Raw genomic sequence first — 21,093 nt, forward strand, 5'->3', positions numbered from 1 at the left:
CTGTTTCACTTCCCCGGATCCTGAAGCCCCCTCCCCCCGCACCAGCCCCCAGCTTTAGGGTACCCGAGTGAGGAAGAGATGTGGGACGAGGAGGGGGTTCAGATCTAGCCCAGAACCCAAGGCGCTCTGCAGTTGTTGGAAAGGATCTTCCTGTGCCGGGAATCACTTCCCCCTTTGATCGCGCCAGGTTTCTGAGTGGCTGAGTGACTTGCCCCAAGGCACACAGCTGGGAGCGCGGGTACGCCGGTGTCCAGGTCCGCTCTCTTCCCTCCGCCTGCACGTGCAGCTCCATTTCCTTCCGCGCTCGCGTCCGGTCGCCGCCGCCCCCCCCATCCCCGCCCGGGTTCATTTCGGCGGCAGGAAGACAGACCCCGCTTGGAAACCGAGGGCGGGGTGACCCCGCGCCACGAACCAGACGGCGTCTCCGGGCAGGGCTTCCCGCTCCACGTCCGGGGCCGGCCGTGCGGGGCCGCCGGGGCCCGAAGGACGGCAGATCCGGGCCCGCGCCCCGCCGGCACTGGGGGCGGGGCGGGTTGGGGGGGACCAGGCCCCGCCCCCGCGGCCCCTCTCGGAGCGCCCGCACACCTGCGCACCCCTCCCGCCGTCCCTCCCCCATCCCCGCTGGGAGTGTCCGGGGGCCTCGCCTAGCCAGGTCCGGACGCGCACCCGACAGCGGCGCGGGGACGCCGGCCGGGATCGCTCCGTCCGGCTGCAGCGGCCACGGCCGGGGCCCCTTGTCGGGGCCGGGATTGGGGCCATGCTGGGCCGGCGGCGCGTCTTCGCCGTGGAGCCGCTGGGCGGCCGGGGTGAGTCGCCCACCCCGGGGCCGGCTGGGACCTTTGGCCTGGAGCCGACTCCCGCGCCCGGGCCCCTGTCTGCACTCCCCGCCCCACCCAGCACAGCCCGCCCGACCTCGCTGCGCCCTCCTCGCCGCTTCCCTTAGGAAGGGCCGGGGGATCGCGCTTTGCCCGTTGGAGACCCTCTGGCTTCTGGCGTTAAACCGACCGCACCTCCATCCCATTTCCTCCGGGTCCACGTCCCTCTAATTCCCGGTCTGGATCCTCCTCTGACCGGGCCCTGCCCCAGCCCGCAGTTGCGAAAAGCTCTCTCCGCGGCGGAGGACCCCCTTCCAAAGGAGCCGCGCAGGGGTGGACTTCCTGGTCGACTTCCTTGCCCAGAGGGGCCTGGTTTGGCATCCCGTTCCAGCTCTCCCGCGTGGCGGGCAGGAGACGAAGGCGGCCCTCCATCGTCTCCAGCCTCCGTTTCTGCATCCTTACAATCGGGGCACCCAGATCGCGGGAGAGCCTGGCACAGGCCAGGAGAGCTGTAGGAGAGGACAGCGAATGGGTGATCACGCTGCTTCTCCTCCTGCCCGCCTGGTGCCCTTTCTTCCGTTTAAATTTTTCCTTTTCAACTCTCCAAAACCTTCTGTTTCTCACTTAAAAGAAAAAAAGTCCAAAATGTTTATAGCTATTGTTATTTTTACTACCCACTCCCCCCAGGAATTCCAGGATGGACTTCCTTTTGCATCCTGCTGCCAGTTTGGGCCCAGGCTTCCCTCTTTGCGCCCTTCCCCCTCTCCCTGAGGCTGGGGCACAGTCATACTTCCCCATGGGGAGCAGTTGAAGAGGCTACCGCTCCCCAGTTCTGGCTCAGAGGTCTTAGGCCAATCTCAGGGTCTGGAGCACGAGGGCTCCCTGGAAGAAAAAGTGCTCACCCCTCAAAGGCAGATATCACTAACAATAACTTTTGTAAAGGGAACCCCATTCTAACATCTCCCAGCCAGGGTTGGAGAGAGACCTGGGCGGGGCTGTGGCCAACCAGTCTCCTCCTGTCACCTCTGGCCCAGGACACTCCTCCTCAGGGAATGTCGCCAGCTGCCAGGAATGCCGGGGGTGTTGGGGCAGCCTGCCCAGCCTGATGACTGACTCTCCTTGCAGATGGGGCTGGCGAGGACCTGGCACGTGGTTGTGTAGTGCCTGGAGTCACCAGCACCTACAGACGGATCCCGGATGCCGCCCCAGGGTGGTCGGCAGAGTCCTGCAAGGGGCATGGCAGGCTGAGAGCACCCGGGAGGCAGGTGCCGCTTCTCAAACTGGCCTCCCAGGACTCAGGAGTGGAGATGGCGGTTGGGGACAGCTCCCTAGCCACCTCACCGGGCCTTTCTCAAGACTCTCTGAACTTTGAGCCCATGCGGAGCGCTGAGCCCCTGGCCCTTGGTGCCATGGAGCCTCCTGCCCACCTAAGCCGGCTTCCAGCCAGCCGTAATCTGGAGCAGGTGCTGGAGCGGTCCCGCCAGCTCCCGACTTCCTCTGCTAGCTTGTCACACTACCGCTCCCCAAAGCCGCCAAGCAACCCTGAGTGTGAAATGCCCCTTTTTGGAGCAGGAGGACAGGAGGCCACCGAGGCAGAGAGTGACCTAGAGGCAGGCCTGGAAGAAGCAGAGGTGGTGAGTGCCAACTCTCAAGCGTGGGATGGAGATGCCCCCGCCCCCCAACTTCTTCTCCCTGGAGCTCTCTCGAGGTGGGGCTTTCCTTACCCCTCATTGATGGGTTGTGTGAGAACGTCTTGCCTCACCCCGCCCCCAGCTGTGTGGAGGTGGCCAGGTCCGGGGCCTGCCTGGCACTTTGCCTGGCTGGGCACTGGGAGGCCAGCTGGGTGTGCGTCCCTCCTCTCACTCATCCTGCCCCCATCTGCTGGCCCCTTAGGGTGGGAGTCTGGTTGAGTTCAGAATTCTCCCCTACCTCACTACGTCCCACAGGTGGGGGGCTTGGGGCCTGAAGCCTGGGCCTGCCTCCCAGGGCAGGGTCTTCGCTACCTGGAACACCTGTGCCTGGTGCTGGAGCAGATGGCGAGGCTGCAGCAGCTCTGCCTGCAGCTGCAGACTCGGAGGGGCCCTGGGGTGAGTGAGCTGTGGGCAGTCGGACCAGCGGGCAGGCAGGTGAGTGGGGGATGCAGAGGATGGGGGGGACCCCTGGAACCAGGACTCCCTTCAGAACAGCCTCAGCGCTCTAGCCAGGCCCTGAAAGCCCGTCTCTCCTGTGCACAGGATCCTAAAGAGGAGGAGAAGCCGGCCCTGGCGCCTTCACCTCCACCCTCTCACGCCCCGGGCAGTGAGGTACACGGGCCGTGGGAGCGGCTCAGCCAGCCAGAGGAGACAGGTGAGGCGCAATTGTGTCTCTGTCTGTATCTTGCCTGCCCAGGGCCCCACAGGCAGACCCCCTGAGCTCTGGGCTTGACGAGTGCCTTCCTGTTCCCGGCCTTGTGTAACTGGATTCTCTTTCCGAAGGAGCAAGGACAGCTTCCGCCCCAAAGGTAGGGGTGCCCAGCGCCAGCCCTTCCAGGCTGTCAGAGGCCCTGGCAGAGCCAGCTCACACCTTTCCATCCTCCCAGGGACACAGGGTAGGTGAGGGATGTACGTGGGGGCAGGTGACAGGATGCGCTGGAGGTCGGGGGTGGTTGGGATGTGTGCTAGAAAATAAGACGATTCCTGTTTGGAACAGGTGACTTGTCCTGGCTGTGGTGACAGCCATCTCTGGGAGCTTGGTCAGGGGTATGTTTTGGGGAGGGGCCCTGGGTGACCCTCTCACCCTCTGCTCAGCGGGATCTCTCCCACTGGAACAAGGTCAAGGTCCTGCTCAACCGGATCCGGTGGAGGAGCCCTCGACCTGCTGAACCCGCTGCCCCTTGTGATGGCTCTGCCCCCAGGTGAGTCCTGTGGCCCAGCCCAGGGCAGAGGGAGGAGCCTGATGAGCTAGGATGCCAAGATTGTGCTGCCAGTTGTTATCTTCGTCCCTGCAAAATTTGAGAGACGTAGTCTTGGAGAGGGTTCTGGAAGAAACAGAAAGTAGTTAAAGCAGCCCATTTATGGATGAGGAGGCTGAGGACTGGGCTGGGGAGGGAAGTCATTTTCCCGAGGCCACATGGTGAGTCAGTGGCAGAGCCAGGACCAAAAGCTGGGAAATCCTCACATAAGCCCAGCAAGCCCTCACCCCTCAAAGCTGAAACTTAGGTCACCTCCCTGGGTTTCCCCAGGAAAGCAAGGTAGGGCACACAGGATGCCACAGTGGATGCCGGGGGTTGTGGGGGTAGGGGTCTATACTGAATAATTCTCCAGGGGGGATTATCCCTGTCAATTAATATCCCCAGGCCTCCCACAATGCTTGGTCAACTCTGGGGCCATCGTTACCTTTGTTTCTTCCTCCTAGCCTAGTGCCCCCTTTCTTTCTCCATAGGATTGCATCAAGGGACCTCCCTGAAAGGCCTGCAGGCCAAACCCTCCAGAAGACCTTTATGCCATCATTAGTGGTTAAGAAGCAACGAGCAAAAAACGTTACTGTATGCTGAGACTTCCTGGTGCAGGGATGTAACCCCAGCTCGGGGGGAGTGCAGTGAAGTCTTCTTCCTCGCCCTCTGCCCTGTTGCTGCTTCTGGGCACTGCCAGGAAAAGCTGTTGATGCTCAGTTTTCTCTCTGAGGCGAGGGCTGAGTCTTTCTCCTCTGAGCAGCCAAGGAACCCTGGGTCCCTGAGAGGCCCCAAGGTGCAGCAGCTCTCGGGCTCCTCCCTGGTTGCCAGAAATCCCTGGGCTTAGGCAATGTGAACTTACTGATTCATCTGGTGTCCATGGAGTGTGTTTGGCGTGGTGATCTGTCGGGGCCCAGCGTGTCGCTGGGGGCTGTGGGACTGTCAGTGTTGTGAACTGGCTGGATCCAACCATCTCTCTGGAATCATGCACTCAAAGAGTCAGTCTTCAGGGTGAGGTAACTGCAGAACGATGGACTTGACCTTCACTCCTGAGCTGGCAGTTACTGATCTGGAGTCCTCCCTTCCTCCTCATGCTTGCATGGGCAGCCCCAGGACAGAGAAGGGTGCTCTCTTGGCTGCCTCTGCATTGAATCTTGCCTGAAGACTGTACCAGGGATGGGAGTCAAGGACAACATGGGGAACAGCAGAGTAATCTTCAAGGTCTATTCTCAGCTGCTTTACTCCTTACTAGCCTTTCCACATCACAGCTGAAACCAGAGGCCCATACTAGCTTTTAGACCTTGACAAAAATCCCTTAACTTTTCTGAGCCATAGCTTCCCACTTAATCTCCCAAATGGTATAATGATGCCTGTCCTACCTACCTCACAGGCTTGTTTTGAGGGTAAAGTGAGATTAAACTGTCTCAAAGTGCTTGGTGAATGTTAAATGAATAGGAAAGGGTGTTGGAAGGAGGCTAGACTGGAGGGTGATGGGAAGGTCAGAGGGTAAGGGGGAACTGGGATTGCTAATGGGGACTAAAATGGCCAGTGATTAGCGGCAAGACTTTGAGCAAGTCATTTCATTGAAGTCTCTCAGGTTTCATAGCTGAGAATTACGACACTAATTCCTGACCTCCTTATCCCCCAAGGGTTGATGTGAGGACTAAAGGAAATGACTGTGAGAACTCTTTGTAAATGTATACCTAAATATTGTGGAGGTTTATCTTACTACATAGCCTATTAGGTTCCTAGCTCTTTGTTAATTGAGAAAGGGGGAAAGTTTAGTCTCCTGCAGGTACCCAGGAGGTGTGTGTGGAGGGGTGTGCCATCAACAGAAGGGTAGGGCTAGGGATGGTTGAATCAGACACAGGGATGTCTTCTGGAAATGGCCACTGATCATGCATCCTCCTCCTCCAGTGAGGAGGAGGTCAGCTGGTTCTCCTCCTCCTCCTCCTCCTCCTCCAGTCAGCTGGTTCTCTTGCTGCTGCGGTCTTGGCATCTGCCAGAATGAGGCATAGGTGCTCCCTTATGTTTGGGGCTCTAGCTCCAGCAGTCTTGGGACCAGGAACCAATTCTCCGAAGCCTGCTTTTCTAGTGGGACGCGTAAGAGAGGACACCACTGAGGCGCGGCTTCCTAACGCGCATCCGATCGGGGAAAGCGCACTTCCGCTCCACAGTTGGAGCGGGATGGCAGGCCGGGGTGGGGGAAGGGAGAGGTCAGTGGAGAGGAGGGAGGGACCATATCCGGGAGAGAGGCAGCTTCCGACCAGTGGTCGCGTTTCCGGAGAGGCGTTTCCGGTGGCGGCAGCAGCAGCGGCTGTGGTGGTTCCGGGTGTCTTTGTCCCCCCGGTGTCGCGGCCCTGGCCCGCAGGTGGGTTGGGGGGCCTTCCGCCGCCCCTCTGCCTCTTCGCCCCTCCCCTGGCCGAGGGGCTGCGAGGGCCGGGCCTCGAAGATGAACCGGGCGCGGAAGGGACCGAGCCCCCCTTCGGCCTGCAAGTTCCGTCTCCCTGGCAACGGCCTCGGCCCTGGGGGCGGGCGGGAGGAGGAGAAGCCGCGCGCCTTCGTCCTCCCACGGTGGCCTGGCCGCGGCCCGGCCCGGGAGACCCGGCGCCGGCGGCTGCTGAGGCGGGAGCCGAGGGCCGGGGTGCGCGGGAGCAAGAGGGCGGGCGCGCAGCCGGATTCGCGTTCGGCCGGGCCACGGAGCTGTCTTCTCACCCGCCCGTCCGGGGAACAACGGGCCGGGCTTCCGGGGAGAGGGCCCACACCATCTCCTCTCCGGCAGCAGCCTCCTCCATTTTTCCGGGCCTTGCGTGGAGCTCTTTGGCGGATGCATTGAATGAATGAATGTCATCGGGGCTCTTTCCAATCCTCCACTCTCCCCAACCATCTGAGGGTGGCGTGGCATAGTGAGAGGAGCTCTAAGTTGTCGGGAGATCTGGGTGTGAGTCCTGGTTTTGTACCTACCTGGTTCTGTGGCCTTGGGCAAGTCTCAGTCCCTCCGAGCTTCAGTTTCCTTTTCGTTGAAAGAGCATAACAGTATCACCCACCACTAGATTATCGTGAGGGCAGACTGGAACATTGTAATTTCTCCATTTCCTGTTCCTCTTCACATTCTCACCATCCGTCTCCTCTTTTTATTCTCAGTATCCATCTCCCCATTTTCCTTAAGGTCCTTAGTTCCTTTTTTGGGGTAGATGGAAAATTTCCCTGTGAGCTGTTAATTTATTTCTTTTCTGATTGAAGGTTTTCCCCCAAGACTCTGAAAGAGGACAGCATTCCCAATGTCCCAGTTTAAGCGCCAGCGGATCAACCCACTACCAGGGGGACGCAACTTCTCAGGTGATCACCTTTATCTCTACCTGGCCTAGTACTGGGAAGTGTGTGTTTTGGAGTTAGTCTTTCAAAATGTGGCTTTTGGGGTTTCCCTGGTGGAGTGCAATTTGCTGCTGACTTTTCTTAGGAAAAAACATGACCATAGTAGTTGTCAGCGAAACCCTGTGTGGGACATACTTGGATCCACTTTGCTCTTTGGGTTTACCATTTCCTCTAGCTGAATCTAGTGCTTAAGATGGTAGGTGCAGTTTCTGGATTGCTTCTGTGTCCCAATAGGCGCAGCTTCAACATCTCTTCTGGGTCCTCCTCCTGGTTTGCTCACTCCTCCTGTGGCCACAGACCTGTCCCAAAATGCCAGGCACCTTCAGGTAGGTTGGGCATCCTATCTAGTGAGTTCCGGCACTCGGGACTACCCCGGCATGCGTGGTTGCCCGATGCTTTCATTCTTACATCACAGTGTTCATCCTTCCTGACACTCCTGTCCTCGGCCCTTCCAGAGGCGACTAGACATCTGTGACTGGGGGAGTCCTAGGTTCTGGCTCTAGGGAGCTCTCTGGGGTGCTTCTTGGAATTAAAGAACTGGAAATCCTAGAAGAAGCTTATGACCCAAGAGTCAGCATGACTCCCCCCCAGTAGATTGGTTATGTCCACTGTACATATGCTTCCTTCTATATGTATGCTTCCTTCCATGGGAATCTCCATGCAATACTCTGATTGAGCTGGGGGTGGGGCGGGGTGGATGAAGATGAGATGCTAATGGTAGAGCATGGACAAATGCTCCCTATTACCTTTAAACTGCACTCTTCTCTTACAGGGTGGAGAGAAGCAGCGGGTCTTCACTGGCATTGTTACCAGTTTGCATGACTACTTTGGGGTGGTGGATGAAGAGGTCTTTTTTCAGCTAAGGTAGGCTTGAGGCTGATCGCCTTCTGGAAATGCTTATTGGATTCAGTTCTGTCACTATGCTGGTGGGTCCCCTATAATGCCAGTGCTTTGCTGTTGTTATGCAAAGTGTGAGAAATCTTGATGGGAAGGGCCTCATAGGGACAGTCAGGGTGGCTTGGCCAGGGTTTCTCTCCTGACTGGGTCTCCTGGCTTGTGTGCTGGCAGTGTGGTGAAGGGCCGGCTGCCCCAGCTGGGTGAGAAGGTGCTGGTGAAGGCTGCATACAACCCAGGCCAGGCAGTGCCCTGGAATGCTGTCAAGGTGCAAACGCTCTCCAACCAGGTATTCATCTCTCCTTGGCATGTTTATTGGAAAGGGGTGGGAGGGAACCTTACTTTGGTCAAGGGGCTGGGGCTGCATCTTTCCAAGGTAGTGAGCAGGTCAGCTATGGGATGCCCTGAATTTCCTGGTTACTGTCCTGCAGCCCCTGCTGAAGTCCCCAGCACCTCCCCTTCTACATGTGGCAGCCCTGGGCCAGAAGCAAGGGATTCTGGGAGCTCAGCCCCAGCTGATCTTCCAGCCTCACCGGATTCCCCCACTCTTTCCTCAGAAGCGTGAGTACCAGTGGCATGGATGTTGGGGGTGTGGCTTTATGGGGTACTCGGGATGAATGGACTTGTAACTGTTAGGTTGCTGCTCTTAGAATAGATGTGGGTATTTCATGCACTGGAAGAAAGGGACAGGAAATTTGGGCAAATATTTAGGGGTTTTGAGTCACCAGCCATTTCCTTTCTGCAGCTCTGAGTCTCTTCCAAACATCCCATACACTTCATCTGAGCCACCTGAACAGATTTCCTGCTCGGGGCCCTCATGGACGATTGGATCCGGGCCGAAGGTAAGAGGATGATCAAGCAGGAAAGGAAAGGTGTTTTATTTTATTTGCCTCTAAGAGAATGTCCTTTTTTTTTTTTTTTTTTTTTTTTTTTTGCCACCTGTTGACACTAACATTCTCTTTCTACAACTAGATCCTAGTCCCTTTACCCTGACATAGGCTGACACGTTGAGATGTATGTACAAATATCAGAACTTTATAAGCTGGTTCAGCAAGTAGGGATTTGGTGTAATTCATTTTTCAAAGTATCACATTGAATTTTTTAATATATAATTTTCCTTTTTATTTCTCGTGCATAAGATTGAGACACCAAGAATCAAAACTATCAAGAAAATAGTAATTGTCCAAAAAAAGTAACTTTGCAGTGTATTTTTTAAATTGAAGCATAATTTACAATATTATACCAGTAGATTGGATATTTTTATATATTACGAGGTGATCACCACAATAGCTAGTTACCATCTGTCACCATACAAAGTTATTACTATAGTATTGAGTATATCCTCTATGCTGTATGTTACATCCCCATGACTTGTTTTATAACTGGAAGTTTGTACTTCTTAATACCTCTTCACCTATTTTGCCCATTCCCCCCAGCCTCCTCCCCTCTAGTGACCGCCAGTATGTTCTCTATACCTGTGAGTCTGTTTCTGTTTTTTTATGTTTGTGCGTTTGTTTTGTCTTTTAGTTTCCTCCAGTGCATAATTTAATTCTTAGTATCAAACATGTTTCTTTAAATACACTGTACAGTTCAGTGGTGTGATAGACTGTGTATGTTGCACTCTGCCCAGAAATCCAGGTCTGTGCCGTGGCCATGCAGACATGGCCTTGTGTGGAGCAGGCGTGGTGGATTTGGGCCTTTGGGGCATCCCAGGCCATCCTGTGTCATCTGTGAGCGTTGGGGACTGCCAGGAGCACGCTTCCTGTTCTCTCTGGCTCACATGTTCCTTATCCTGCCTTACTCTCTCCCTAAAAGTGTTTGTTTATATCCCTGGGGGTTACGCTCTAGACTAGTTTGCTTAAGACTTGTTCTAGTTCTGTCCGTCTTCATTGTAAGTTTTTATTATGAAAAATTTCAAGTATAAGCATAGTAAGTAAAAAAGGATGATGAACCTTCATATATCCATCACCCAGCTTAAACAAGTATCAGTATCTGCCATTCTTTTTCATCTACTCCCTGCCTTGTACTTGATTTTTTTTTTTTTAAGGTAAAATTTATTTAGGTTGATGTGCACAAATCTTAGATGGACAGTTTTGACAAAATGGAAAATCCTGTGTTACTCTCACCCCTATTAAGATATAGAACATTTCCATCACTCTAGAAAGTGTTCTCATGTTTTAGTTCTCTTCTGAAATGAGAACTGTTCTGAGAAGGAAACAGCCCCCTATCCCAGAGGCCAGTAGATTATTACATGGTAAGGGCTGAGAATGCAGTCCACTGAGAACATGTAAAAGGAGCATGGAGTTCCTCAGAGAAAAAGTTTAGGCAAAGTGATGTAGCTAGTCTCTGTGCTGAAGCTACTGTTTGTTCCCTCAGGATAGGTCATGTGAACACTAAGGAGGCGGGAAAGCTTTGATTGTGTAGGATTGTTTTCCACAGTGTCTCTGCTTGAAACACTCTTTCATTCTTGAGTTACTGGTATACGTTTTGCATACACCCATCTTCTTGGTCTTCAAAATTTCCAAGGACTTTCCACCTCTCACATTCTGTGAGTTTATTAAAGGCTTCATTCAAAATCACAGCAGGTGCCCTCAGGGATAATGTAGCCTGGGTGGAAATCAGTGGCTGCTACTGACTTTCTGCTTTAGGTTCACATTCAGCCTTTCTATATAGCCAGTTGCATTTGATTGTCCTGGACATGCCAAGCCCCGTGCAAGACCTGTGTTCTGTTACTTTGGCCATAATGCTTCAGTGTCATGGCTTCTCGAGGAAGGAGACATGACCATTGGGAGAGAGATATTACAATCAGTCAGTAGAGAGAATTTGCAGAGTCATTCTGCAAAGGGGGCAGTAGGAATGAGGTCACCCTGAGGGGGAACAGCAATTTATAATGGAGTCACCCATGTTAGCGTTTGACTGGAAACCAGGTTTTATTTTGAACTTCAGGTTTTGGGAGGCAGGAAACTGTCTCCTTTGGATTGCTAATGCTGAACTACTGCGGTTTTTAGACAGGGCTATCCAGCTGGATATACCATCTCAGTATCCTGCTGAGGTTACGGAGATGGCTTCCACTGGTCATGCCTTATAACCTGTTCCTGACAATTCACAATAAGGGGAGAAAACTGGTCGTTGAGTTTACAGGATTCAGTGGAACATCCACTTTATCTTGAGGTTGACAGCATTTACTGAAGAGTTCACTTCAGTCATGGGTGAGCTGAAGAGAGTTGTCAAAATGACTTTGGAACAGTTCTTCTGTTAGAGACACAGAAGCACTGACATCCCACAAGGGCAAGATTAGAAGGCAGCTTTTGGAGGGAGATGCTATGAACAAGGAAATTACCCAGGCAGAAATATGAGAAAAGAAGAAAAACTTTGTGTTAAATATAATCAAGTTTGTTACGCAGGGGTGTGATGACTAGGGAAACAACCCAGGCAGGTCTAAAGGGAAAGAGTAGACACCTTCTGGTAAATACAATCAACTCGGCATTACCTCAGCACGAAGAATTGACAATGGATTTTATTTCCCTTGTGAGACATGGGGTTTTTTTCCCCTTATCAGTCTGGCATTTTATAATGGTCTAAAGGTTTTTTCTCTTCTATTATTTTTATTTATTGCCCCCATAACATAGTGATACTATAATAAGTGATTTATTACAAAAATGTATAAAGTAGTGCATGCTATTATATAAAGTTAAAAATACTATAAAAATATATCATTCCCTCTTTCCCTTTAAAGGTAACCATGTAAAAACTTTTAAAGTATAGTTGATTTACAATATTGTATTAGTTCCAGGTGTACAACAGAGCAGTTGTACTCCATTTAAAGTTATAAAACGTTGGCTGTATTCCCTGTGCTGTGCATTACACCTTTGTATCTTATTTATTTTGTACATAGTAGTTTGTACCTCTTAATCTCTTACCCTTATCTTCCACCCCATCCCCAAGGTAACCATTCTTAAAGACCTTTAGAAAATAATTTTGAAAAGCAAATTTACTTTCTGCCACTTTTTCCCCCCATGTTCTTTTCTAGTCTTTATCTATATATATGCATACTTTTTATAATTTAAATATTTGAGTTCAGATTTTTTTATACGTTCGTATCGAACATCTGTTCCATATTGCACTGTAATCCTCATAATTGTTTTAATGGCTGTATGATTACTTATTTATTATAAAAATTCAGGATTGCTAGATACACACGTGGTTTTCTTTTTTTTATATATAAATTTATTTATTTATTTTATTTTTGGCTGTGTTGGGTCTTCGTTGCTGCACCCGGGCTTTCTCTAGTTGCGGCGAGTGGGGGCTACTCCTCGTTGCGGTGCGCGGGCTTCTCATTGCGGTGGCTTCTCTTGTTGCGGAGCATGGGCTCTAGGCGCAGGGGCTTCAGTAGTTGTGGCACGCGGGCTCTAGAGCGCAGGCTCAGTAGTTGTGGCGGATGGACTTAGCTGCTCCGCGGCATGTGGGATCTTCCCGGACCAGGGCTCGAACCCGTGTCCCCTGCATTGGCAGGAGGATTCTTAACCATGGCACTACCAGGGAAGTCCCACACGTGGTTTTCTTACTCGGCTTGAATTTTTTCTACTATATATAACCTTTTTTCTTCTTCTGAATTAACTTCCTTGGGATAAATTTTTAAGAGTGAAATTACTGGATCAAAGGGTTGCAGTATTTTTATGACTCTAATGTGTAGTGTTAAGGGTTTTTACCAGAACTGTCTCTTTTAATGAAACTTGACAGAACCTGTAGCATGGTGCCTTATGTATATATATCTTGATAGAAAAAAAATCAGTTAAATTCTTTTTCTCATTTCAAAAAATTATATTAAATATAAGAAAATTATTCATCACCTTCATCTGTCAGAGGTATCCACCATTAATATTTTATTTCTTTTTAAAGCTTTTTTGGCACATTTGAGGCACTACTGTATATATAGTGTTCCATATAATTCTTTTTGTTTAACATGAATGGTTTTGTGTGTTATTAAAAGCATTTAAAATATCCATCTTAATGTCTTTTATAACACTCATATATGACTGTTAGCATGGCTTCTTTATCCATGTCTTTAAAGTTGGGGATTCAGATTGTTTCTAGTTCTTTTTAGGCCAGTTTGTACTGAATCTGTATGTAACAGTGTGGTCTCTTCCTTCTGGTAATGGATCAACCTCCAGCGATGACTATGACTCCAAGAAACGCAAACAGCGGGCTGGTGGAGAGCCTTGGGGTGCTAAGAAACCAAGGCATGACCTGCCTCCTTACCGAGTCCATCTCACTCCCTACACTGTGGACAGGTGAGTGGTGAGGCTGGGGTGGGGGGTGAGACTTGTAGCTGGTAACAGTTTCTTGTGTAAGTGAGATATAGTCTGGGAGTAAGAGAGAGAGAGAGAGAGAGAGTGTGTGTGTGTGTGTATGTGCGCACGTGCGTGCGCTCATGACCTTTTTGTTTCATTTTTGTTTTTTAATGTGACAGATTTTTTACTTCAAAATCTCAAGTTCTGACCAGCATAGCACCACTGACATGGGTGCCCTTGATAGAACTTTATGATTTGATCACCAGAAATTGTTAGGCCAGGCTATAATTAAGGCTTATCAATCAAAATCCAGGTACCCAATACCAGTTATAAGTCAGGTAGAAATTGTGGGTCATAGGAACCCTGGGACTGGTTTCCCAGGGAAGCTCTAAATTATTTTTTAAGTGCTACAGCATGTATGAGGTCACTGGCCCACAAGCTTACTTCTCACACGTAGAAACTGACTGACTGAGAGGTAGATGAGCAATTCCAGATTCCATCTAGCAGGGGAGATGCAGGGCTCCAGCTGCTGTTTTAGAGATAAGGCCCCAAAGCCAAGTCCACCTAAGTCTGAGCTGAGGTGAGGGCAGCCTCCTGGCACCTCCTTCTCAAGATGGCAGGGAAGGAGGGCTGCTACTGCTCTTCCCCTGTCACCGCTTCCTCTCCCCAGGCCCAGGCAGGGCCTCTTATTCTTCATGCTGACCCACCTGCCTCCCAAGGTTAATCTGATGAGATACTGGTCCCCACATCATCACCACTGGAGGGGTGAATATAGAGCCTCCTCATGTGGTCAGAACACGACTGCTAACAATTAGCCACACACACACAGCTGTTTTTTTTTTTTTAAAACACAACTGGAATCCTATTGTACATACTGTTCAGTACTTTGCTTTTTCACTTGTCTTGGAATTTATTCCACGTTAAAGTTTATTAGACTGATCTCATTCTTTTTAGCAACTGCACAGCATTCTACTAAATGGATGGACCAGAATTTGTTTAACCAGTTCTCCATTTTTAGTCTTTAATTATCCTAAACATTGTTGTAATAATAAACATCCTTCTCTATACATCTGCGTGGACAGGTGCAAGCATTTTATTGAGCTCAATTCCTAGAAATGGAGTAGCTGGCTCACAGGGCTGTCAGCCTTGACAGATACTGCCAGGCCTCTCACGGAGGCGGTGTCGGCTTACGTTCTCACACGAGGTGTGAGGCTCTTGCACCCCAGCCGTTGCCAATGCTGTGTTATCCAGCTTTGTGATCTTTGTCGGTCTGATAGGTGAAGAGTGATACCCTGATTTGAATTTAATTATGAGTGAGATTGAGCATATTTTCATGAGCTTCTAAGTCTCACTTCTTTTTCTAAGTTATCTGTTGCTGTCAGTTTTTCCAGTTTTCTCTTAGACTTGTGAACTCTGTTAGTGACTTGTGGGTTCCTTTTATATTAAGACAGTGACCCTTTTCTCTATCACATATTGCAGATGTCTTTTTTTTTTCCTTCCCCAGATTGACTTTATTTTGCCACTAGAGGTTGTAACATTTTAGTGGTCAAGTCTGATCCATTTTTATCTTTTCAGAAGTGTCTTACTTAGAAAGCTCTTCTTTTCTCAGATTATAAAATAATCTGCTCCCTTTTCCTTTCAAGTCTTTTATGGTTCCATTTTTAAAAATAATTTAGTCTTTGCTCAATCTGGAATTCCTTCCTTACTTCCCATAGCCCCACCTGTGACTTCTTAGAACTCCAGCGCCGTTACCGCACCCTGCTGGTTCCCTCAGATTTTCTGGCTGTGCATCTGAGCTGGCTGTCGGCCTTCCCTCTGAGCCAGCCCTTCTCCCTCCATCATCCAAGCCGCATCCAGGCATCTTCTGAGAAGGAGGCAGCTCCAGACGCTGGTGCTGAGCCCGCGCCCACAGACAGTGACCCTGCTTACAGTTCCAAGGTGAGTTGGCTGGGGTCCTGCCTCTTTGTCCCGTTGTTGGAGGCTGAGAAAGCTCTCGAGTGTCTCCTTTCTGCCGTCCCTACCAGGTACTGCTGCTCTCTTCCCCGGGGCTGGAGGAATTGTATCGCTGTTGCATGCTCTTCGTGGATGATGTGGCTGAGCCAAGGGAGACGCCAGAACATCCTCTGAAGCAAATTAAAGTAAGAGCTGGAGCCCAGGGGGGCAAGACTCGCTCACTGACGATGTTCGGTTCCTGCTCAGGAACTCAGAGAAACGGGGTTCCGGGGCTGAGATACCCGTCGTTTTACCAGGAGGACAGCGTGGCTGAGAGATGTTCTTTCTTATGAGAATTATGTGGGGTTCACATTCACGGGTAGAGATACCCCTCCCGCCCCCAGTGTGGCAGACCCTTTGTTCCCCACCGGCGGCAGGTTGCCTCCCTGTGGGAGACCCAGGTGATTGGTTTTTCCTTTCTTACCCCTGGTCTCTTTTTGCAGTTTTTGCTGGGCCAGAAAGAAGAGGAGGTAGTGTTGGTGGGGGGCGAGTGGTCTCCTTCTCTGGACGGCCTCGACCCCAAGGGCGACCCGCAGGTGCTCGTCCGCACCGCCATCCGCTGCGCGCAAGCCCAGACCGGCATCGACTTGAGTGCCTGCACCAAGTGGTGAGTGGCTGCCCGAGCTGTTGTCTGTGGCTGCCCAGTGAGTTGGCGAGACCCGGCAGGGAGCCAGGCTTCTGCTGGGCCTTTCTGACCTGTTAGTTCCCGTCTGTCCCCTAGTCCCTGCTCATCACCCCCTCCCTCCAGCCCTCGCAGTGGTCGCCGTGGTCGTGAGCACGGCGAGGGGTGTGTAAGTGTGTTGAAGGCCAGCTGACCCTCCAAGGCTCGTCAGATGTGGCCCCCCCAGCCACATTCCGTGCTCCTTCTTGTTGCCATGGCACCTCGGATAGTAATTGTCTGCTTACTTGGCTCTCCCCACTGACTAACCATTTCTTGAGGACTTGGTCTATGTCTTTTATTTCTGTACTGTCAGAGCTTGGCACACAGTATGTGTTCATTAAATGCTGATTGGAAACTGAAGCCCTCACGAATGTCATGGGTCAGTACTGCATTTTTCCTTTTGCTGTGAGCAGGTGGCGCTTTGCTGAGTTTCAGTACCTGCAGCTGGGACCCCCGAGGCGGCTCCAGACCGTGGTGGTGTACCTGCCGGACATCTGGACCATCATGCCTACTTTGGAAGAGTGGGAGGCCCTGTGCCAGCAGAAAGCTGCAGAGGCAGCTCCCCCGCCCCAGGAGGTGCCAGTGGTGAGGCTGAGCCTTACGAACACATGGGGAAAGTAGGGGCCCTAACCCCTGGACCCACTTGGTCATAGCTCTTGACTTTTCGTCACAGGAAACAGAGCCTACAGAACAGGCAGCTGATGCATCAGAGCAGGCAGCAGACACCTCTAAACAGAATGCAGAGAATCCGGAGGTCACTGCACAGCAGGAAATGGACACCGATCTCCCAGAGGCCCCTCCACCCCCTCTAGAACCTGCTGTCATGGCACGCCCCAGCTGTGTAAACCTGTCCATCCATAGTATCGTGGAGGACCGGAGGCCAAAAGAAAGGATCTCTTTTGAGGTAGGTGTAGGAGTCGGGGGGGCTGTGGGGCAGGGCGTATAGGATGGCGGGGTTTGGAACACCCCATTTTTTGATGCTCGTGACCCCTTGTTGCCTCTTCCACCAGGTGATGGTGTTGGCTGAGCTGTTTCTGGAGATGCTGCAGAGGGATTTTGGCTATAGGATTTATAAGATGCTGCTGAGCCTTCCTGAAAAGGTCGTGGCCGCACCTGAACCTGAGAAGGAGGAGGCGGCCAAGGAGGAAGAAGCAGTCAAGGAGGAGGCCAAGGAGTCCAAGGATGAGGTACAGAGTGAGGGCACAGCTGCCGAGTCAGATGCCCCGCCGGTGAGTACCTCTGCCCCCGTGCACGGGCACTGGGGCTGCACATGGTAATGCTGCACAGAACTGGGCGCTGCGTGGCACCAGCGCTGCTCAGAGTGCTTTATGGGTCTTCTCTCATCACCCCTCGCTCACTGCGCGTGCGCGCTCTGTGACCCTGCTGTGACTCAGGTGCGGGGTGCTTAACTCTCCCACGTGGCCACACAGCCCAGAGGTGGTTGGTGTACCTGGGAGAAGGGAGGCGGGCCTGGAGCAGTGAAGGGAAGCGTGGTTGACACGGCAGCGCGGAAGTCTCCATTAACAGGAACGCTTTGATGGGTACGGGTGTTTTGATTACCTGACGGTTAACTAGAACACTGCATTTTCTTAAACATTTCTAAAGCACGTGGGTCTTCTTCCTGCCTAAATACTGTCAAGTAAACAAATTTCTTACGGGACTGAGATTGACTCTTGAGGAAAATCCCAGGTGTCTGGAACTCGCCCTGGTCTGCTCTGTGACCCCCATGTAACGAAGTATGTTAAATGAGACGTTGCATATGCGCCTTCGGCGCGGTGCCTGAACGCGGCTGACACACAGATGTTAACCGTTGTTATTGTTGGTAGTCACAGGGGCAGTTCCTCGCATCATCTTGGTCTGCTTCTCCTAGAAGGAAGACGGGCTTTTGCCCAAACCCCCGTCTTCTGGGGGAGAGGAAGAAGAGAAACCCCGGGGCGAGGTGTCCGAGGACCTCTGTGAGATGGCCCTGGACCCAGAACTGCTGCTCCTGAGGGACGATGGGGAGGAGGAGTTCGGTATGTCTGGCGCCTGCCCCGGTTGGCGGCTTCCTGGCTCTGTGGCTCCCGTTCTGGCTGTGTGTGGAGCCAGTCCGGGCCTGTGTGCTCCCGGCTCCAAGTTCATCTCGGGCTTTCTGTAGCAGGAGCCAAGCTGGAGGATTCCGAGGTCCGGTCGGTTGCCTCGAATCAGTCAGAGATGGAGTTCTCATCCCTTCAGGACATGGTGAGACCTCTGTGCCTTTCTGGGTCTCAGTGACAGGGAAGCTTAGCAAGGCCTCTGCCTCACTCCTGGGAAAGGGGTGCTTTTCCTAAATGACCTCTGGCATCTTCTGATTGACGAAAGACGAAAGGTGGTTCTTGGCTTATGGGATGGCATGCTCGTAGGATCGAGGAGAGCACTTCGGTATCTCCATCAGGGCGGATCTGAGCGAGCTGTCTGACCTGGGAGCACCCAAGGTTCCTCTGTGTGTGACAGCCCCTGGGGCGAAAGTGCCCCAAAGAGGCCTTTGGTTACAGGCCAAGGGACTTGCCTGGCCCAGGGTCAGGTCTCTTAACTGGAAGGGTGTGAGTGTGTCAGCCAAGCTGCTTAATTTTTTTTTTTTTTAGACTTTTCTTTTGATGTTGGAGTATAGCCGATTAACAATGTTGTGGTAGTTTCAGGTGCACAGCAAAGGGACTCAGCCATACATGTACATGTATCCATTCTCCCCCAAACTCCCCTCCCATCCAGGCTGCCACATAACATTGAGCAGAATTCCCTGTGCTATATACAGTAGGTCCTTGTTGGTTATCCATTTTAACATCAAGCGGCTAGATTTTATAAGGGCTTCGTCCTGGGTGATTTAGCATCAAGGGACCTGTTTGTAAATCCTGTTCATCCTTGTTTCTCTTTTAGCCCAAGGAGCTGGACCCCTCTCCTGTGCTCCCTCTGGACTGTCTTCTTGCTTTTGTCTTCTTTGATGCCAACTGGTGTGGCTACTTGCATCGGCGAGACTTGGAGAGGATCCTGCTTACCCTTGGGCTCCGGCTCAGCGCAGAGCAGGTGCCTTCTCATGCCCCGCCCTAGGCCTCTCTCAGATGCCTCGCCTGACATCCTTGTGTGCATGCACGGCTCGGGATGCTGTGGTTCTAGGTTCTTGCACGGCATTGTGGGGGGACTTGCACCTTCTCATCCGTGGGCGTCTTGGGTGTGTGCTTCCTACAGGCCAAACAGCTGGTCAGCAGAGTGGTGGCCCAGAACATCTGCCAGTATCGGAGCCTTCAGTACAGCCGCCCGGAGGGCCCGGATGGGGGGCTCCCTGAGGAGGTGCTCTTCGGTGCGTACTGTGCTCTGCGGCCTTCTGGGGACGGCGGAGCAGGCTGCTTTCTCCCGGGACCGTCCCTGAGTCTTTTCACGGCCCTTCTAGGAAACCTGGACCTGCTCCCTCCTCCCGGGAAGAGCGCCAAGCCGGGCGCTGCCCCTGTGGAGCACAAGGGCCTGGTGTCCCACAACGGCAGCCTCATCAACGTGGGGAACCTGCTGCAGCGTGCGGAGCAGCAGGACAGCGGGCGGCTCTACCTGGAGAACAAGATTCACACACTGGAGCTGAAGCTGGGTGAGTGGCTGGCGGCGCGGGGGCCTGTCGCGGCCGGGCGCAGACGCGAGGAGACGAGCGGGAGGCCCGCCCCTCAGCCCCTCAGGCCCGGAGGCCTCTCGCCCTACGCTCCCCTCCTTAGCTTGGCAGTCTTTCCTGTCTTCCCCCGCCAGAGGAGAGCCATAACCGCTTCTCAGCCACTGAAGTGACGAATAAGACACTGGCCGCAGAGATGCAGGAGCTGAGAACCCGGCTGGCCGAGGCAGAGGAGACGGCCCGGACGGCGGAGCGACAGAAGCACCAGTTTCAGCGGCTGCTACAGGAGTTCCGAAGGCGCCTGACCCCCCTGCAGCTTGAGGTGCAGCGGATGGTTGAAAAGGTGAGCCTCCTGGGAGAGCCGGCCGCCGGGCGGGGAGGCTGGGTCAGGGCAGCCGGCACGGGGCCGGGCCCAGGTTCGCCTTGCCTCCGCCTCCATCCGCTAGTTTCTTATGGAATCGATCAGTCAGCAGCTGGCACCCTGGAGTCTCCCAGGAGGAAGTGCTCAGTAGTCCTTGGATCTCGGCCCTTCCTCTGAGTCCCGATTCTCGTTACATCTGTTTCAAACAGGCAGACAGCTGGGTAGAGAAGGAGGAGCCAGCACCTAGCAACTGAGGGGCCTGGTGCAGGAGCTGCCATCCTGTGAGGTCAGCGATGGAGCCTGCTGAAGTTAGAGCCCTTTTGGTTCTAGAAAGAAGCTGGAGCAGGACCTGGGAGCCATAGGCAGGGGTGGCTGACCCCTGCGCTCGGCCTCTGTAGAGGAGCTCAGGCCGTCAGGGTGGGGTCTGTCTGTGCCGTGTGGGACGGATGAGTGAGGAAGCCGGTTCCACTTGCAACTAAATCCAACATCTTCTGCACCCCTCGAATGTCATTTTGCCCTCTACCTTGGGATTCCTCCTGGGGCCCTTTCGTCTTGTGCTTTCTCCTGTCCTCTTCCAGTTTAGAATAAGACGGGAGGAAAAGGCTTTTTGAGTCTGTCATAAGGTCTGATGCCAATAAACTGAAGAAACAGACGCGGAAGCTGGCTGGGGGTAAGAGCCCCTTCCTCCGGATGGCACAAATCCTGCCAGGTTACAGGAGCAGGTTCTGGGGGGGAAGGGTCTCCCGCGGCCACCGCAGGAACGGAGTCAGTCAGTGCTAGCGAGCGTTCAGCGTTGGGCAGTGTTTGCCAGTGAACACTGTGTTCCAGCCACCCCAGACTTGCCAGAAGAAACCAGCACCTCTTTTCCCTGGCTCCCCGTGTTCAGAATGTGGTATTGGCTCTGGCCCAGCCTTTTCCCTGTTCCCCATAAGTCTCGCCTCTTTCCATAATCCGTGGTTTCAGTTTGACTTTGTATATAAAGTGTTCTGTTTTTTTTTTTTTTTTGGCTTTTTGTTTTTTAAATAAACCAAAGTCAAAACAAACCTAAGTGTCCTCCGTAACTCTCCCCTCGCCCCTCTTCTAGGTCTGCCTGTGCTCCGCCCTCCTCCCAACCCTCAGCGCAGCCTCTGCTCGAAGCAGGTGTCACCTCCGGAGGGTGGGGGGGTGC

At 52.7% G+C, this 21,093-nt stretch overlaps 2 protein-coding genes across 10 annotated transcripts; both read left to right on the top strand.

The window, feature by feature from the left end:
* The first annotated feature begins 307 nt into the window (after window positions 1–307).
* Window positions 308–5,141, top strand: C10H8orf58 (chromosome 10 C8orf58 homolog). 5 transcript variants are annotated; one of them, XM_068552427.1, is made up of 7 exons: window positions 308–806; window positions 1,941–2,449; window positions 2,762–2,941; window positions 3,050–3,161; window positions 3,290–3,402; window positions 3,602–3,708; window positions 4,236–5,141. In XM_068552427.1, exons 1-7 carry the CDS (start codon window positions 758–760, stop codon window positions 4,345–4,347), a joined length of 1,182 nt encoding a protein of 393 aa, XP_068408528.1. In that variant the 5' UTR covers window positions 308–757; the 3' UTR covers window positions 4,348–5,141. The 5 variants fall into 5 exon arrangements, with proteins under 5 accessions (XP_068408528.1, XP_068408529.1, XP_068408530.1 ...); XM_068552428.1 differs by having other exon boundaries at window positions 3,626–3,708; XM_068552429.1 differs by having other exon boundaries at window positions 2,762–2,902.
* An 855-nt stretch (window positions 5,142–5,996) lies between these two features.
* Window positions 5,997–20,968, top strand: CCAR2 (cell cycle and apoptosis regulator 2). Of its 5 annotated transcripts, none has more exons than XM_068552845.1 (21): window positions 6,004–6,115; window positions 6,988–7,083; window positions 7,354–7,445; window positions 7,892–7,983; window positions 8,188–8,302; window positions 8,445–8,574; window positions 8,759–8,855; window positions 13,185–13,304; window positions 15,020–15,242; window positions 15,329–15,442; window positions 15,740–15,903; window positions 16,371–16,542; window positions 16,631–16,861; window positions 16,968–17,186; window positions 17,828–17,972; window positions 18,095–18,177; window positions 18,850–18,996; window positions 19,159–19,270; window positions 19,361–19,549; window positions 19,702–19,907; window positions 20,135–20,968. In XM_068552845.1, the coding sequence occupies exons 2-21, from the start codon at window positions 7,026–7,028 to the stop codon at window positions 20,177–20,179; spliced, it is 2,754 nt and encodes a 917-aa protein (XP_068408946.1). In that variant the 5' UTR covers window positions 6,004–6,115; window positions 6,988–7,025; the 3' UTR covers window positions 20,180–20,968. The 5 variants fall into 5 exon arrangements, with proteins under 5 accessions (XP_068408945.1, XP_068408946.1, XP_068408947.1 ...); XM_068552846.1 differs by having other exon boundaries at window positions 18,098–18,177; XM_068552844.1 differs by having other exon boundaries at window positions 5,997–6,115; window positions 16,371–16,533; window positions 18,098–18,177; window positions 19,159–19,549.
* The last annotated feature ends 125 nt before the right edge of the window (window positions 20,969–21,093 follow it).

Source organism: Eschrichtius robustus, chromosome 10 (genome assembly GCF_028021215.1).
Source record: "Eschrichtius robustus isolate mEscRob2 chromosome 10, mEscRob2.pri, whole genome shotgun sequence".
In the NCBI taxonomy this organism is placed as follows: domain Eukaryota; kingdom Metazoa; phylum Chordata; class Mammalia; order Artiodactyla; family Eschrichtiidae; genus Eschrichtius; species Eschrichtius robustus.

What these genes read in the sequence shown, in the direction of transcription:
- CCAR2 (XM_068552842.1), top strand. Translation starts at nt 7,026, where the DNA reads ATGTCCCAGTTTAAGCGCCAGCGGATCAACCCACTACCAGGGGGACGC. An exon ending in ATCCTCTGAAGCAAATTAAA is followed by an intron (nt 15,443 to 15,739) that starts GTAAGAGCTGGA and finishes CTCTTTTTGCAG; the next exon opens with TTTTTGCTGGGCCAGAAAGA. An exon ending in AAGAAAGGATCTCTTTTGAG is followed by an intron (nt 16,862 to 16,967) that starts GTAGGTGTAGGA and finishes CTCTTCCACCAG; the next exon opens with GTGATGGTGTTGGCTGAGCT.
- C10H8orf58 (XM_068552426.1), top strand. Translation starts at nt 758, where the DNA reads ATGCTGGGCCGGCGGCGCGTCTTCGCCGTGGAGCCGCTGGGCGGCCGG. An exon ending in GGAGCCGCTGGGCGGCCGGG is followed by an intron (nt 807 to 1,940) that starts GTGAGTCGCCCA and finishes CTCTCCTTGCAG; the next exon opens with ATGGGGCTGGCGAGGACCTG. An exon ending in CAGCCAGCCAGAGGAGACAG is followed by an intron (nt 3,162 to 3,289) that starts GTGAGGCGCAAT and finishes CTCTTTCCGAAG; the next exon opens with GAGCAAGGACAGCTTCCGCC.